The sequence below is a fragment of the Biomphalaria glabrata genome, chromosome 16, assembly GCF_947242115.1.
Source record: "Biomphalaria glabrata chromosome 16, xgBioGlab47.1, whole genome shotgun sequence".
Classification (NCBI taxonomy): Eukaryota; Metazoa; Mollusca; class Gastropoda; family Planorbidae; genus Biomphalaria; species Biomphalaria glabrata.
The window spans coordinates 23,480,048-23,498,968 of NC_074726.1; the positions used below are offsets into that span (position 1 = coordinate 23,480,048).

The following is an 18,921-nucleotide window of genomic DNA, read 5'->3' on the forward strand; positions in this document are numbered from 1 at the left end:
CATTTTGTTATCTAGGTCACTTTCCCAAGAAAGGTAATCTAGCTTAAAATCAAATAATAATTACCTTTCCTTTCTTTTTTTTTTTTATTTTGAAAAAAAAAAATGTTTTTTAAGTTACTCTTTGCATCTGATTTCTCCATGATTCCTTCTCATTATTTGATACAATTTTTAAAGTTGTGTATTCTTGTGTATGCATTGTCTTGAGTTGAGAGAGAATGTTGACATTTTGTTGGTCCGCACAAAGTGGATGTGAAGGCTGACTATATTGTTCCATGTGGCCTTTTTCTTACTTTTCCATTTCTGGCCATTCTCCTTGTAACCTTTACCAAAGTCAGGAAAGGCTTAATCTTTGCATTTGCATGGCCTTGAATGCTCTGTTTAACAAATACACATATACGTCCCGCAATATTAGTTAAGGTTTCAAATGACCTATCAGCAACCTTATCTTTTCAGTTTAATATACATTTAATGCTGTAGTGCCTCTAACAATCTTTTCTCTTCATACAAGTGCCTATGTGAATGTACCCTGCATGCAGCCATGAACTCTGATAATTGGAAGGTTATGGGATATATATTGATAATGGTTGTTTCTTGCCTGGTAGGATAAATATAGTGAGAAATGCCTGATGCATGGTCATTTTTATCTTGGGCTTTCCTGAGATTAATGTTTTTAGAGAGTCCGTACAATTTAAAATAAAGGCTGTTGTCTATTTTATAGTGACAGCAGTTTCTTGCGGCTATAGCCGACATTTTTAATATGTTAAAAAGTAAAGTTCAGTGGAAAGCATCTATAAGGCAGATGATGTAAAAGTCATCTGTTTCTGTGGCCCATGGTTATTTTTTTTTGATATGGTAAAATTAATATAAGATGTAGTCATTTTGTTATTTCTTCTCATGTAAATAACATTAGGGCTACTTGTAAAAAATCTCTTCTTAATGCAAAAACAGCAAATGTTCCCTTTTTTTGCATTATTTGTATAAATATAAAAAATATATATACATTAATAATTGCTTAGATGTAAAGAAGTTCTCATTAAATGAACAATGCACTTTCAATTTGTTAACCAACAACATTTTATATGAAGTGTATTATGGGTAAAAAAAATTAAGTAGGTCAACAAACCTTAAATTCTGGTTGTTGCAAGATAATGATAGCAGAAGATTTGGTTGTCACAGCATGTCAGTAACTAATGTGGTTGAGATGTCTTGAATTTAGTGTCTTGATTGTTTAGCATTTTGGGAGAACAATCAACAGCTTAATCATTAGCAGCATGCACTTTTAGATCTAAAACATTACTAAGTAGTTACTAATAATTTAACTGATAATAATAGACCTGTGATAATTGATTATAATCTTAAGTAGTTCTGAATTATTGAACACTATTATTACTTTTTGTTTAGTTAAAGAATATTTTTAGTCAAGGTTATTTATTGGCTTTTCTGAAAACTAACCAATGGTAGTTTAGTTTTTTTTCCTAATGAGCAAAATTTATAACCAACTTGAACAAACTCTTTACTGAACAACCAAGTTTTTTTTTTTGGAATTTAATACATTTACAGTGGGGTCTCAATATTGGTATACAGTGTAGAACACATATATTTGTAATTGGTACTTAATTTGTAAATTCATTGAATTTATATAGTCCTAAATGAATTAGGCTTCTTAAGTCTAGAATTGTATCACCACAGCAATGTTTTAGGGATCATAGATGGACACAATCTCATTTTTTTTAAACTTGAAGAAGGCCTAGGAGCCCAACTGTCATATCTAAAAGCCAATTTATATTTTCTTTCTTTAAAATGTTCCTAAATCTGAAAACAAAAAGACCTAGCTATGCTGATGCACTCTTTAGCTGTGTAAAGAGAAATTGAAATAAACACATTTTACGATAAGCATACCATGAAATAAAAAGCAACACATAAATTTCTGCACCCTTTTTAATCTCCACAAGGGGAAGGAATTGTAACTATGGACTTAGAACAAAGAATAAATTAAACATAAAATTGATAAATGTGGGAGGGTGGGGAAATACTGAGTCTCCACTGTGTCTGAAATTTATTTTTGATTATGATTATTATAATGCTGAGAAAAAAAAAGGAGAAGAAAAAAAAAAAGAGATAGAGAAAAAAAAATGCTGAGAATGATTTCACTTTAAAAAAAAACAAGACAAGAAAAACATTATCTCATAAAGTCCCATCTATGCCATTTTGTAATAAGCTTTTGTTTCATCTAACTAATCAATAGTTATCTCCCTTTTGTAGAAAAAAAAAAAAAAAAAAAAAAAAAAAAATTAAAGTAGAATTTCCTTTTTAAAAAGCAAAACTGACGAATTTCTCAGCACCAATCAATCTTTCACTCAGACCTGAAAGATACTATTTCTAGTTTTTAGTAGCATTAAGCTAGTAGAAAAGACATTTCTCTATTTTAATTCAATATATTTGTTTATGGTGTATATTTAGAAAAGTTGTTTAATAAATTAATATTATTCACCATACCTGTATGTAATAAAACACCAATTCTTTGAATTGTAATGTTTTACTGACAGCTGTTTGTGTTACTGTTTTCCTCAAGGCTCCTTGGTGGACACGTTCACTTGTCCTAACATGTTCCGATGTCCAAACACATTTACATGTATCAACATGACCAAACTCTGTGATGGAAACATAGATTGCCCTTTGGATAATGCTGATGATGGAAATCACTGTTGTAAGGCTTGAAATTATAATATTGCGTCCCTTACTCTCTCTCTCTCTCTCTAATTATTTTCCATTTTTATTTTGGTCATTTATTAACCTTTTTATATAACTTGAAACTAATATTACTTTTTTTTTAAAAAGTCAACAGAGCCTGTAAGAATAAAAAATGCCCTTCTGGTCGATGTAAAGAAACAAGTAAAGGTCCAAAATGTTATTGTGAGAGTGGCAAAGAATTCAATGGAACACACTGCATAGGTCAGTGCACGTTTTCTTGACCATTCCCCATCTACCTCCCTTTTTACAAAGCTTATATAAACTCACTCTCTCTCTGGCCAAAAATTTGTACAAGCAATTTCTCCGACACCCAATCTTGGATCAAGAGGAAATTTTGTATTATTATTTCTTTTACCTGACAACACAAGAACCAATTTAGAAAATTAACCAATTAAACCAATTAGTTAATTGGCTATTGTTAATAATTTTGTTTGGTATCTCAAAAAAGGGAAAGAAATAGTACTTGACTAAAGGCTTATAACAAATTTAATTACATGACTGATCCAAACTAATTGATACACAATATAACCTTTGTTGTTTTTTTTTTAAGTATTTATTTTGTATTTTGCTTGTTTAAAAATCAGTTTGCTAGCTTAATAGAGGAATTGTTAAAAAATTTTAAATCTCAAAACTGCAGTTTTAATAGTACATAATTTTTATATTTTTACTTCATTGTTTCATTGTAAAAAGTTATTGATAGTTTTATTGTTTTTCCTTTAATAATGTTTTTATTTCTTCGTAGATTTGAATGAATGTAATTATTCTGGCTTCTGTGACCAAAAATGCAGCAACACTATTGGTGATTATAGTTGTTCTTGTGTATCAGGCTATACACTGGTTGGTAAAGGCACTTGTGTAATCAGTGGTGAGTGCTAATGTTTATATATCTATGTGAATATATATATTTTTAATCAATGGTTGAAAAACAGCTTTGAAAAATGAAAATTGTTTAAAGCACTAGGAAATGTTTTGTAAATCAGTGTATACTTATTGTTTTTATATTCAATGATAGTACACAGACAATAACTTTTTATAATCAGAAAAAATAAGGCTGACTTTTTCACACTAATATTTCAACACCCAAATTAACAGTTTTAAAACTATATCTATAGTTTAATCCATGATGTTCGATTGTGCTCTGTCCAACAGCGAACCCACCTAGTCCAAAGTTTGGCTTGGCCAACTATATCAGTGCTCAGATCTTGGATCTAGTATCCAATGAACGTCTTACAGCCTTAAACTATCAGGTCTATGGGACAGATGTGACAATACTAGATGTAGACATCAAGAACAACTCTCTATGCTGGGTAAGAATGATTCTGATAGCAGTGTTCATTCCCATTTCTATTTCAACTTTTAAAAATAAGACATTGTCTTGGATTCCGAAGACTAAGGTTGAGTGCAGTATGTCTTGTAGCCATGCAAACCCAGTTGCGACCCACATATTTGTCCACACGAAAAGCATCTAAGGCTCCTCAATCACTTGCATCAAAGATACATTTGCTCCATAATGGGCATAGGCTAGCAAGTCTACCTTACTAATATCCATGCTTTTCAATAAATGTAATTCCTGCATGATGAAAGCAATTAGGTAGTTTAGTGAATGGTACCAACCTTCCCTTGTGAGTCAGTAATGGTATTAACAAGCCACATCTATGTGACTCATTAGCTCTGACACCAAAAGTTGATATTGGATGGCCATGCTCTAGAGCAGGCATGTCAAACACGGCGTTCGTGGCCGCATGCAGCCCGCGACCACTTTGCATGCTGCCCACTTGGCCACCTCAAAAATTATCAATATAATGTTAAACTATTACGCCGAAAATAAGAGATGACAAGCTACTTGAATTGAAAAATAGTATTTGTTGAACTGAACAACGAGAGTGAGTCTGCAGAGAAAGCAAATTACATTTTGTCAAACTTAATTGCAAGCCATAGCAAATCATTTAGTGAATGTGATTTTATGAAGGAGTGTGTCGTTAAAGTTCCCGAAGTAATTTGTCCAGAATAGGTGAAAACATTTAAAAAAATATCATTAACAAGGAACCTTGTGTCATATAGAATAAATGACATGTCAGTCAGCTTGTGTGAACAATTAAAGAACAAAATAGTTGATTTTGAATTATTTTCATTGGATATCGATGAGTCAATTTTATGTAATGGGTGTAGCACAGTTGGCTATATTCATAAGAGCCTGTGGCAGGAATTTTGAGATACAAGAGGAGCTACTTGAGTTCTGTTCTATGCATAACACCACAACAAGCGAGGATGTTTTTGAGAAATAACAGGAGGTGATATTGTTAACCGGGTGGCGCACCAACCTTGAAATGAAATGGTTTTGATGCAAAGCTAATAGCAAATATAAAAGAGACTTACGCTAATTTTAAATTTCCTCATTTTCAGTGCATCTTTCACCAAGAAACGTTCTGCGCACAGCAGTTGCAGTTCCAACATGTCATAAGACGGGTTTCAGTCGCTCTCTTTAAATCCTTGCCAATTTTCAATGTTTCTGGATGACATGGGACACAAATTTGATTGTGCTCCCTACTACACAGAAATCCGCTGGCTCTACAGTCATAAAGTATTGAAGAGATTTTTTGCACTGCGTGAGGAAATTGTATTGTTTCTGAACATGAAAGGTGAACCTATTGAACATTTCCAAACCGACGAATGGGTTCGGGATTTGCCATTTGCAGTTGATCTCACTGGTCAGACAAAATTGTCACAACTGCGTGTACTCATGTGAAGTGCTTTCAAACAAAATTCCGACTGTGGATAAACCAAATATGAGGAGAAAATCTTGTTCACTTCTCAACGTGTCGGGAATTAAAAAAATTAAGTCATATAATCAAAATTTGTCATCAGTGATGAAAGTGTCAGAGGAAAACAAACTTCAGTCTGACATTAATAAACTTGTATCCCAGAAAAGATGTCAAGCATCAGGACAAACAAAATAATGCGTAATCATAATAATTTTTAGTCACCAAATTGTATTACAAATTTAGCTAAGGGACAGGTATGCCATTAATTATTGTATTCTATTGTATTGTTTCTAATTTACATAAAACTAGTAGGTTGTTTTGCAACTGATTTTTGGCTGCGGCCCCTCAGGTTATAGTAACTTTTTATTTGGCCCATACACCTTAATGAGTTTGACATGCCTGCTCTAGAGCAGTTTTTTACCAAACTGTGTTCCACTGAACCCTAGTGTTCCGCAAGGCCTGACTAGGTGTTCCACAAACTACTGGAATAGGCCACCATGTGAATCAGTGTCTTAGTAAAACAGGAAAAAAGGATTTTTGTATTAGTTCTTCTTCATAAGAAAATAAATTGTTACATCATTATTAACTTTGAATTGATGTAGATTCTGAATCTCATTTGAAACAAAGATATAAAGATCATTAGATTTCTTGTTTAGTTTTTCTGAAGAGCACTATATAATTTTAACAAGTTATTGTTTTTTTGTGTTTTTTTTTTAAATTTTACTTTAGTTTCGTCCAACCTTTATGTTTTAAGCAGAATTTTCTGACCGTCAAAATATAGCAATAGGCATGATGCCACACTGGATATAACAGAACTCAAGACATTTGAATACATATGTTTATATTATATAGACATGATTAATTTGGTTAATATGCATGACTAAATGCATGACACGTAGGACGTAATCATCTTCTTTTTTGAAGTAACATCTGTATTATATAAGATAAGTAGATAAGACATATATTTAAAAAAAAAGATTTATACTTAAAGATTTAATTTTTATTTATTTTAAAAAAAAACTCAATCTAAAGAGTAAGTAAAGTGTTCTGCTTAATACTCAGAATGTGTGAAGTGTTCCAATAGGGGAAAAGTTTGGGATACACTGTTTTTAAGCTTTGTAGTACAGAGCCATCTAGCTTGTTTATAATGAATTTGTTCTGTTTTCTAGCTATCTAGAGATTTTCATTTGATGTGCGCCAGTGCTTCCAGTGATAGCCAGACGTGGGAAGTCAAGATACAGTACTCATTGTCAAGTAATGCTCTTTTTTTTTTATATCTTTCTCTGCACCAGTGTCCAACAATTTTATATGTTAACCATGAGGCTCAATGACCTGAGTGGTAAAGAACCGGAGGTCCTGGGTTCGAATCTTGAAGTCTGGGATTTTGAATTTCAGGGTCTTTAGGGCGCCTCTGAGTCCACCCACCTCTATTGGGTACCTGGCATTAGTTGGGGAAAAGTAAAGGTGGTTGGTCGTTGTGCTTTGTCATTAACTGTGAGCCATAGAGCCAAATTACCTTTATATCATCTGCCCTATAGATAGAAAGTTCTGAACCTTGGACCATGCTATCAGAATTAGCTTGTACACCACTGATTGGGTTGGGGGGGGGGGGGTTTACCAATTGTATTCTTTGGGGTTATCATTATAAATCTTCATTTCACTCCCTAACTTTAATATACATGAAGCTCTTTTGTTTTCCTAACATGAAGAGGTGTCCACTAAACTAAAATTGACTTATGGGTTTACAGGCCTTTGCTGTAGGACTTGCTGTTATTTTGAAGGTATAGAATTATATGTTTTACTTTGCTAATGTAATTTTTAGCGGCCCCCGAAAGGGGAAAAGACGCTATTAGTTTTGTGCGAAATGTCTGTCCCGTTTAGATCTCGTAAACTAGAAGAGATATTGAAAATCCGACTTCACAATATTTTAGGCCATTCAAAGTTCTGATGCAACAGCTACTTTTTTTTTTCCTGAAATTCTAATTTTTAAAATCAATTATGCAAGCAGTTTTTTATAAGAAAAAGCTAATTAGTATGCATTATATGTTAGACCTAATATAAGACGAATAGTAATCTTATAAACATCATTTTCGTGAACATTTTTTTCTATATAGCGGAGATTTTTTTTTTTTTTTTTTTTTTTTTTTTTTTTTTTTTTGAGGATTCGAATATGAGATTGAGCCTTTTCAAAACAATTAACTTATTTAGTTCGAACCGAGGGTCCCGGGTTCGAATCCTGGTGAAGACTGGGATTTTCAACTTCTGAGTCTACCCAGCTCTAATGGGTAGTTAGTTGGGGAAAAGCAAAGGCGGTTGGTCGTTCTGCTGGCACCCTCGTTAACCGTAGGCCACAAAAACAGATGAACTTTACATCATCTGCCCTATAGACCACAAACTAGTTAGGCCAGGTTCACATCTAACTTTACATTCACTTTCACGTATCCTTTGATCTGCGGGACGGTTGGGGCACTACACAAGATCTGTTAACCTTCTTTCTCCATTCTTATCTCTCATTTGTCTTTGATATAATTTCATTCGGATGTTCTTTCTGAAAATATTGAAGCCTACCTGGGTTGACCACTGGTCGTGCGGTTTACGCGCTGGACTGTCGTTTGGATTTATCGACGATCGAAAGTTCAAACCCTGCCTGCTCCCATCCCCCGTCGTCCTGCGGGAGGTTTGGACTAGGAAGTAAACTATCTTCAACTCTGAAGGATTATCCGAATTATATAAAACATTTTACTTCGGGGGCCGATTTTGAGTTTGTGTTTCCACACAAACTGTCTTTTGTAACCTTTCATTTGTTTTATTCTTTAGCTGTGAAAGACATGGCCAAAGATTGGTTGTCTGGCAACTGGTATTTTACTGATGACCAGAAAGAGCTCATCTTTATGTGTATAGCCAATGGCAGCTACTGTCAAAATGTGCTGACCGTAGGAATCAAGAGGCCTTACAGCCTGGCCATTGATGCCACTAGAGGGTATGTTGCACTAGAACTTCTATCTGAGCTATATACACTTCAAAAAATATATACGTCATAACTATGTTGTTACACTTCAATTACTGTAAATTGTATCTGTGTTCGTTGTTTTTTTTTTTTTTTGTCATTTGTTATTTAAAAAAAAATATTATATTTTAATTTACATTTTTAAAAAAATATATACATTTTAAGAAATTAAGAAAATTTTCTGATTATTTTCTCTTGTTTAAAATACATTTTTATCATTAAAAAAAATATTTAAAATTATATATATATACATACATACTTTAGACTTATGTCCTCCCGCGCCGTTCGGTGCATTGGGCGACAAGCTGTCTCCACAAAGATCTGTCATTGGCAATGTCTGAAGCCTCCTCCCACCTGGTGTCCACTGCTCTTAGGTCCTCCATGAAGATGTGGCGCCAAGTAATTTGAGGACGTCCCTGTTTGTGCTTTCCTCGTATTGGCCTCCATGTCATACATACAGTATATGTTTTTAAACTGCATTTCATTCTTATACTTAGAAATGTGAAAAAAAAATTCTTTTTCAGATTCCTTTTCTATTCAGACTGGTTTTCTGATGACTCTGCCAACATTGGTCGCTTAGATTTGGATGGTAACAACCAGAGGTCATTGGTTAGCTTCAAGATTGTCCATCCCAGGGCCTTAACACTGGATGTAGCCAACTCACACCTGTACTGGGGAGACTCATTCCTCAGTGTAATTGAAAGGATTGACTACAATGGTAACAAAAGGATGGTCATTGCAAAGGGAGTTGATGTAAGTTTTATTTCAGTAAGCTAGATAAGGTAAGGCCCGGGGGCTGAGTGGTAAGGTGCTTGGCTGCTCAAACCGAGGACCCAGGTTCGAATCCTGGTAAAGACAGATTTTGAATTTTGTGTGATCTGAGTCCACCTAGCTCTAAAGGGTACCTGACATTAGTTGGGGAAAAGTAAAGGCAGTTAGTCGTTGTGCTGGCCACATGACACCCTTGTTGACCGTGGGCCACAGAAACAGATGACCTTTACATCATCTGCCCCATAGATCGCATAGTCTGAAAGGGGAACTTCACTTTTTAAGCTAGATAAGTTAGGCTCATGGAACTTAAAAGGTTCTTTTGTTTATCTCTGTGACTATCATTTACTGTCTAATTCTCTCAAGATGAAGATATTCCCCTTCTTATGTGTTCCTGTGTATATATAATTTCTCTTTCCTGTTTGACATTCCCAGCATCCCTCTCGACCAAATGATATCTTCTCTTAAAACAAAATATATATGGGACTGGGACCTGTGTGCAATTTTGGCTTCTGACTGCGTTTAACATTCTAGCAGCATGGCCTTTCTGCCTGACATATTCTGTCTACATGTGCATTTATTTATCACTCTCTGTTTTTCTCCAATCACTAAAAGAAAACAGCATTTGACTGACACACTTTTCACATTCATAATAAAAAAATAACATGCATTGTTTCATCCCTTCTTAGTAGAAGACAACTGCTGCCCTCAGCACCACAATTTATATATATGCTTGGTACTTTCCCCTTAGTGTACAGTCTTCTTATTTTATGTTATTCCAACCCTTTCTTCTGTTAAAAAACAGATCAAACTCCCTTCCTTAACCCTCTATATTAGCAGAAAAGAAACGTTAATGTTCCAATTAGATTGATGCCATTTATCAGTTTCTAAGAAGGAAGTTGAAAAAAGAACACAATAAAATCAGACAATTTCATAAATAATGCATTTGTTTCTAAGCAGCCATTATTAGGAAATCCTCAAATTTTAGAAGGTTCCGAATGAATGTGCGATTTAATGACATTGTTTAAAGCAGTGTTTCCCAAAGTAGGGGATGTATACCCCTAGGGGATTGGGAAGAGTTTAAAGAGAGTAAGTGGGGTACCTCATTAACTATTCCGATTTTATCGAAATAGCCATTTATAATGTTCAGTTGATAAATGCTTTTTAAGCATTTAAAAAAAATTAAGTTGAAAAAAATCGCTTCTCGAATTAAAATAACCAGGATACCAAATGATGATGATTAGTCATCCAAACACAAGCCATTTGATCCTTCCCATAGCTCCAAAACAATGTCTTTTATACTAGAACTTATATTTACTTTATTTACAATTTTTTTTTTTTTTCGTTTTTTTTTTGTATGTAGGCCTACCAAAAAAAAAATTTTGATTGTTATTAAAATAAATCCCTCAAGGGTGGGGGAGGGGTACTCAGTGTTGCAATAATACTAGAAGGGGTACAAATTGGTAGAAAGTTTGGGAAACACTGGTTTAATGTGATCAACTCACCAAGTATATCATCTCGCCTTTATTCTTATATTGCTAGGTGGCGAATGTGTTTGGGATAGCATTGCTGGAGAACTTCCTCTATGTGACCAACAGGTTCAACAACAGCATCTTGCGCATACACCGCTTCAACACTTCTGTGCCCAACAAGATTGTGTTTAAATCCCCCAGTAAACCAGGCAGCATCAAGCTGTTTCACCCCATAGCACAACCTTCAGGTAAATCTGACCAATAGCTTGAATAGTTGGGATGTTCATTTTTTTTTTTTAACATTTCATTTTAATTCATATTTATAAATAGTGAATGCACATTTATCAAACTTGTATTTAGAATAGCAACCAGAGATCATTGATAAACATCTGGATAGGTCATCTTGGGGCCCTAACAAGAGAAACTTATTCCTTAGTGTTAAATTGTGTAATAGTGTTATTTTTTATTCAAGTATGTCTCCATTCTCCTATAAGATCTCAATGTCAGTTTTTTAACATCTGTTTGGTACAATGAGACCTGATGGGTTCAAGAATATTTTCTATTTTAAGTACAATTCTTGTTTTTACAAAGCTTATATCAACTCACTCTGTTTGTCTGGTTAAAAGTTGGAACATGTTTTATCTTCCATTTCCCATTATAAGATCAAGTTAAAAGGTTGCAAAACTATTCATATATGAATCAATCCAAAATGTAACCAATTATTTAATAATTTAATGCTAATTAATTAATTTTGTTGTATATAGCAGAAAGAGAAATAAACCCCATAATTTTCAGTGAAATGGCAGTAATTAGTGGTTCCTTTCCTTAAATAAGCTTTGCTTTTAAAAGTATTCTTTTTTTCTATTGCTAGTTTCAGGGTTCAGTCCTAAGACGTTTTTTTTTTTACTAAGTGATCTTCCTCTTGGTACCACATGCTGTTAAAATTTTGAACATATTTTCGACATTCAATTTTTTTCTCAACGTTGTAGCCATTTTGAAGCTGCCTTAATGAATATTTCTGTTCACATTGAACCTACCGCACTGTGTGACCCTGCTGTGTTAGTTTTCAATGTATTATCATTTGGCATTGTGAAAAAAAATTCTTTGAATTGTTTTTTTTTTAATACATAAACGAAAGGCAGTAAGTATTGATTAATAAGCTTGCCAATCTGATTGTTTCTATCTGACAGTTAACCTAGATGTGTGCGGTGCTGCCAAATGTGAGCATCTCTGTATTCCTGTACCAGATGGGAACTCAGTCAAAGCTAAATGTCAGTGTAAACTAGGCTACAAGAGAGATAACTCTGGCAAATGTATAAGTAAGCTGTCCTTTATTTTACTTGCCTTTTCCATTGGAATTTTTTGTGTGTAAAATGTTCGTTATTGAGACAAAAAAGTTCTTATACTTCTTGTCACAGTTTTAGATGAAAAGAAAAAAATCAAGTAATATGCTTTCATACTCAGGCTTTTGTAACCCAAAAAAATAAAAGCTTAAATTGGTACATTTGTATTGGCATGAATGAGAATCAGTATACTATTATCTAATAAGTAGATAAAGTATTATTTTTGCTCTCGTCAGATGGGCATAAGTTATTTTCTTATGAAACATTGACCGTTTTTTAAAGCTCTTTTTTCTTTGTCTCTTATTTAAGGAAACACACATTTCTGAGAATAATATTTAGATAAACTATTTAAGCTAGGTTGCAGAGTTACTTTAAGAGCCAGTTTTTCCAGATAGTATAAAATATAAAAATAAAATTTTACCTTTGACTCGTTTGTTTAAAGTGTGTATTAACTCTTTGAGAAATCAGAGCCTATTATGTAATGATATTTATAGAGCCAACATTACGTCTATATTTTTAAAAATTAACTTAAACGCCCATACTTAAACACCCATAATAGTCTTATGTTTCTAATTTGCATAAACATTATTTTTATATGAACTTTTTTTACAAAGCTTACATCAAATCACTCTGTCTGGTAAACAGTTTGTACACTTGATTTCTCCCACACCCAATCTTGAATCAGGCTGAAATTTTGCACAATAATTATTTCTTTTACCTGACAGCACAAGAATCAATAACAAAAATTAACCAATTAGTTTTATTGGTAATAAATTATTTTAATTCATTATTCTTGTTTTGTTTAGGTGTCTCAAACAAGGGAAAGAAATTTTAATTGACTAAAGTGGTGGTATAAGCTGAATTAGTCCCATTTATAGGTCGTCATCTGATTCTTAGTGAACACAAACTTAAAAAATAGGCAGAGACTATAGAAACTATAGATAACTAACCAATCTTCCATGTTCATAAGCTCTCCACTAGCAGAGTGGTTTTCGTGTTGGCTTAAGAAGCCTGAGAAGGCTTAAGCCATGAGTTCAAATTCAGATTGTTCCCCCCTTTACTTTCTTTTCATAAATGCTTTGTTATTGTCAGTCTAGATCTATTACAAATTTAATTACATGACTGATCCAAACTAATTGATACAAGTATGCTTAATATTAGCTTTTTAAAAAAGTATTTAAAAAAAATATTTTCTTGTTTAAAATATTACTTAAAAAAAACAACAGTATCCCTGCTGCTGTAATACAACTTGCAACATCTTTATTGCAACTTAATTATAAAATTATTGAATATTTCCCTCATAAGTATCTCACTGACTTGAGCTTTGTAAACTCTACATTTGCCAGAAAGAACAACTGAAAAGTTTCTCATGTTTGCTAACGGCCAGCAGGGAATGATACATCTTATATCCACTAATAGTTCTGAAGGAGGAGTCGACGTGTACCCTCCAATTTCCAATCTGGTACGCCCTCATGCTGTGGACTTTGATTCTTTCCAAAGCTTTGTGTATTTCTTTGACATTGCCAAGCCCTCCCTGATGCGGAGGAAGTTTAATGCAGAAACTGATCCAGAGCCATTCTTGACCTCAGGTTAGAGTTGCCATTAGTCAAGTCAAATCTTTAAAATGTATATTATTCACTTATATTTTTTTTTCTTAAAAAATCTTTTATAGTGTTTAAATGCACTAGGCACAACCTGAAATGGAATAAAAACATACCATTTTTTTTTTTAGTATTTAATTAAATTTAAAGTTTTTAGAGTACATTTGAGAACCATTTGTGGCATGAACTGTTTTGTCTACCTATTAATGGAGTTGGACTTTAAATTCCAAGGTAGAACAGCTTGAGATTCAACTCAAGCTATTTACTGAGTGCTTAAAGACAGCACAGAAGCCTTCTCTTACTTCCCTTTCCCCCAACATGTCCATAAAATAAGATTTCACAGAGTGCATTGGGCATAATGGAGCATGAAAATTGCACCATAGCAAAGCATTTTAAACTCTTTTTAACTGCTTGTAATTATAGAGTATATTTTTTTCTCTGTGTGTCACAACTAATTATTTAATGTAACAATTTTTTATTTTTTTTACAAATTTTATAAATGAAATGAGTAATTTCTATATTTACTAAATCTAGAGAGCCAAAATTCAGTCATTACAATTGTTAATGTTTACAAAAATGTTTCTTAGCCAACTGTAACATTTTTTACAAGACTTACATTCTAATTAAGAGTTGAAATCATATTCACACCTGAATGACAATCATTATTTCCTAAAAAATAAAGAAAAACTTATTGTTTAAAAAGTTTCATCTATTCCGCAGATGAGCTTTATATTACGTTCAAAATGTGCCTTTTCTTGTTTTTTTTTTTTTTTTAAAAATTGTCTTAAAGTAAATGAGGCAGTCCCATTAAATCCATTCACCTATCCCTTACTTTGTTAGATAATCGGGGACCACACATAATCTGTTGACCATCTCTTTTCATTCCTATTGACTAGAATCTCTTTTAATGACATGCCTGTCCATTCTCTAATGTTGTCTTTCCATCACTTTCTCCGACTCCTAAAGGTTTTGATCAAATTACCAAATAATTTCATTTCTTATGAACAATGATTTCTTTTGATTGAATTGTATCTCTTAGGTGTTAAATGTGATGGTCTTGCGGTTGACTGGATTGGAAGAAACATCTACTGTGCAGACAGCAGTAGAAATGAGATTGTGGCCATCAGCCTCCGCAACAGTAGTCACATCTTTGTTGTTTTAAACTCCACACAGTTCACTCATCTCAACCCAAAGGCTCTTGCTGTGGACCCCAGGAAAGGGTAATATAAAAAAATATTGTGGCTACATTTTATCTTAGAAATTTGTTTCAATAAAATAAAAAGGAACATTTTTTTCAACTATTTCTTCATTCAGCTACAAGTTCTAGATTTTTTTCAAAAGAAGGCAGAATTCTTTTTTGATCTTTTGATATGTTTATGTGTGTTTAGGTTTTTAAAAGATCTTTAAATCAAGATTAATATTTCACAGAAAAATCTACTGGACCAACTGGCTGATCTCCTCTGAATCTGGCAAGTCCAGCATTAACTGGCTAAATATGGACGGCTCTGCTTGGGGTGTCATCCAGGACACTGGCATCCAGTGGCCCAATGGGCTTGTGCTAGACCCTGCGACTGAGACTCTCTACTGGACTGATGGATACTATGATAGAATTGAATCCACTTCAACTGATGGAACCAGGAGAAAAGTAATTCATTCCACTTTTATTGTAAATAAGATAAAAATCTGCTAATAATATTCTGTTATAAAATTCTGTAATCTTCACAATTAAAATGACCTACTACCAAGGATATCTCTGACATCTCTAGCTCTGAAAGCATAACACTAGCTAATCTTTTGTGAAACTATTGCAATAGCATAGCACTAGCTAATTGATTGCTGTAATAGCTAATCTTTTGTTGGTCATCAAAGTTAAGATTTGTTTTCTCATTTTGACCCACCTTTCAGGCCTTGAACACTTGATATTTACTGTGGTTTTTATACAATTCATTGATTGTTTTATTTCCCTTAATTCTGAGTTTTGTCATGCAGAAGATGCTAGCTTTTGACCTCTTTTAGTTTGGAAGTGACTATGGATCATCTCATGAAAGTCTAGGCATTAGCTTTGGTCGGAACAATGTCCCCCACATAGCAGTTCCCCCATCTTAATACAGCAGATGTGTCCAAGGAATGGCAGGTGCTGATACAGTGGCATGGCAGGTTCTGGCAGGGTGTAAGACTGTACTGAATGCTAAAAGCTGCCTAACGGCCACCATCTCCTGATTGACTCCTGAAGCCTTTTTCATTTTTTGTGTTTAGCTGCATGGCTGCAGCGGTTTGAATTCAGAGATTTTCTTAGGCTAAAGAACGCCTCCTTGCTGAAGCTTTCTGGTTTAGGTACTGTGGTGATTGTGTTTGTATAGACCATCGTTGACAACACCTTATAGAACCTTGGTTGTAAGATGTGAGGATTTCTATGTTTATTTATTGTATTTATTATTATTCCATTGGTTGACTAGGTAAAGCGGGGTGACGGCCCTTGAGTTTTGTTATTGTTGACAGAGGACCGGATTTTGTGATAGCATAGTAGCAGCCATTATAAGGCAGTTCTGATAGTTAATGGATATTTAGGAGATCCGCTTTTGTTGGCTACAGTTATAATTTATTCCTATTGCTCTATTAAATATTTCTTATTCCTAACGCATCCCTGGTGTTCTTGAAGTATTGCATATGTAATGTATACATGTCAAAGTCATAGGCTACAAGTTCATAGGCTACAAGTTCACAACAATCACAACAATGGTGGAGCAGCAAGTGTGTCAACAAGTTGACAGGTGAACTATTTCATCCTTATAGTTGTTATCTATTATCTTCTGGTCAGCAGTAAGCTCTACTGACTTCAAATATAAGGCTAGAAAATCAATTAACTCAGGGATTAAAAGGCTTGTCCTAAAGTATAAGAACAAACCTACGTCCATAAAATGGCCGAGAAAGTATACGGTGACCTACTAAAACTATATGAAACGGGGAAGAGTCTTGGCTACCAGAGAGAAGAATTGGACGAGTGGGTTGCTAAAATCATAGGACAGAATGAGGAGAGAGATACTAGAATGGAAGAGAGGAAAGAAAAGGCGAAAGTAGAAGAGGAAGAACGGAAACAAAGGGCGAAAGTAGAAGAGGAAGAACGGAAACAAAGGGCGAAAGTAGAAGAAGAAAAGGCGAAAGTAGAAGAGGAAGAACGGAAACAAAGGGCGAAAGTAGAAGAACGGAAGATGGCAATGCAGGAAGAAGAGATGAGATTTAAATGGAAACTAGAAGAGGACCAAGTAGCGGCCAAAATAAAAAGAGACGACGAGGAATCGAAGGCCAAAATTGCCGCAATCGAAAAAGAGAGTAAAGCAAAGGATGTAGAGGAGCAGGAAAATAGAGACACCAGGAAAAGAAATACGCCCCAAACAAAGAGACAAAAATTCGTGGAAGGCACGGATAAGATGGATGCATTTATCAACAGATTTGAAATGTTGATGAAACTTGAAAAAGAACCACAACACGAATGGGCCATACAACTTCTCAGTTTGGTCGGAGGAAAGGCCCTCGATGCACTACAAGTCCTAAGCGATGACGAGGTAGCAAACTATGCCATCCTCAAGTCGAAGACGACTACCGACAGAAGTTTCATGAGCTAAAACCACCATCAGACGGCAACATGAAGCAATTTGTTTCTGATGTGAAAATAACGTTCGAAAAATGGGTTCAAGCGTCTGGAATTGAAGAATCCTTCGAGAGTCTAAAGCAGTTTATCATCGTGGACAAAATCGTATCAACTGCTGGGAAGCATTTGTTTGCTTTCCTACAGGAAAGAAAACCGAGAAGTGTGGAGACCGTTATGGAACTGTGTCAAACTTATGTAGCGGCACATCCGGGCGAAATACTACAAAAGGTCGAAAACAATGAAGAAATCGAATTTGCCGCCGCAGCAGTCCCTACAACAGCACGATTTACAAAGGAAGAAACAGCACAACAACTTAGTCCAACACAAAACAGAGATATACAAAGAGAACGAAATGATTATAGACTAAATCAGTCACCGGCCCAGAGAAGTGAAGTGAGATGCTACAACTGTGGGAGAATGGGGCACATAGCGAAGTATTGTCGAGATGCCCGGAGAACAGAATACTACAAGGACAATGTTGTAGCCCATGTTGGAGGCTTGGCGGATAGCCTTTCACCGTACGTATGTCCAGCTATAGCAAATGGCTATCATACCCACGCCCTACGCGATACTGGGGCCACCAAATGTGTACTCTTAGCTAAACTTGTGAAACCTCACCAGTACACTAAGAGACAATGCAAAGTACAAGGTTTCGGAGGGCAAATAAAGAGCTACCCAACAGCTATAGTACACATTAACTCTCCGTATTTCAATAAAAAGGTTGAAGCTATAGTTGTTGAGAATGGTCCATTCGAAGTGGTGATAGGGAATGTACCAAATATAGAGACCCCCAGTGAGGCTCAGATCGACAGATGGAAACAATTTTTTAATTGGGAGCCAACACAAGAAGCTGATGACATCGATCAATCAGCGACGACTGAAGTTCAACGCCAACAACAAATGAGACAAGGCTACGATCCTAAAGACGTAGAAAACAGTAGTCCAACAATTCCTTTAGAAACGATACAAGTTGAAGGCAGACAACAAAAACTAAAAACAGAACAAGAAAGTTATGATGATGTTAACAGTAACGAAAATAAGGAAGATTCATTTGTGCAGCAGACGGCCATAGTTAAAAGCAACCCAAGAAAATACCCTACAAGTGTTAGAGAAGGCGGGAAAACGGAATTTGACGTCGTCGAAGAAGAGAAACGAAAAGAAACAGCAAACGTAACTGGTCCATGGGGTTCTAATGTGCAGGGCAGTAGAGATTCTGCTGGCCAAAGTAGCTGTAGGACGAGTGGATGGTATCTATGGTACAGAGAAAATGACAATGGAGGAAGGCGGCAGTACCCAGAGGACCGAGGAGAATTCCAGCCTCAAAGATACCAAGGCTATCAAGGACGTAGACCTTGTTACAGACGCAACAGATATTATGGCAGCCCACCAGTCAACAGATATTATGGCAGCCCACCAGTCAACAGATATTATGGCAGCCCACCAGTCAACAGATATTATGGCAGCCCACCAGTCAACAGAGACCACAGAGAGAAACGTTTTACAACTATGTTCCAAGGGCAGCGCACGCTCTAGTAGTGTAATGAATTTTTTGATTGACAGTGGTGGCG

At 34.9% G+C, this 18,921-nt stretch overlaps 1 protein-coding gene across 6 annotated transcripts in view; it reads left to right on the plus strand.

Moving 5' to 3' along the window:
• Nucleotides 1-18,921, plus strand: part of LOC106069995 (low-density lipoprotein receptor-related protein 1-like) — a 187,034-nt gene that overhangs the window by 83,039 nt on the left and 85,074 nt on the right. For 4 of the 6 annotated variants that reach the window (XM_056014156.1, XM_056014161.1, XM_056014157.1 and 1 more), the window contains 13 exons: nucleotides 16-33; nucleotides 2,573-2,707; nucleotides 2,839-2,952; nucleotides 3,494-3,616; nucleotides 3,901-4,058; nucleotides 6,683-6,767; nucleotides 8,331-8,493; nucleotides 9,045-9,273; nucleotides 10,831-11,008; nucleotides 11,951-12,079; nucleotides 13,450-13,692; nucleotides 14,744-14,924; nucleotides 15,133-15,349. In XM_056014156.1, the coding sequence (XP_055870131.1) occupies nucleotides 16-33; nucleotides 2,573-2,707; nucleotides 2,839-2,952; nucleotides 3,494-3,616; nucleotides 3,901-4,058; nucleotides 6,683-6,767; nucleotides 8,331-8,493; nucleotides 9,045-9,273; nucleotides 10,831-11,008; nucleotides 11,951-12,079; nucleotides 13,450-13,692; nucleotides 14,744-14,924; nucleotides 15,133-15,349 (1,973 nt within the window). The remainder of the gene's footprint in view (nucleotides 1-15; nucleotides 34-2,572; nucleotides 2,708-2,838; nucleotides 2,953-3,493; nucleotides 3,617-3,900; nucleotides 4,059-6,682; nucleotides 6,768-8,330; nucleotides 8,494-9,044; nucleotides 9,274-10,830; nucleotides 11,009-11,950; nucleotides 12,080-13,449; nucleotides 13,693-14,743; nucleotides 14,925-15,132; nucleotides 15,350-18,921) is intronic. The other 2 variants (XM_056014158.1, XM_056014160.1) reach the window with 1 other exon arrangement.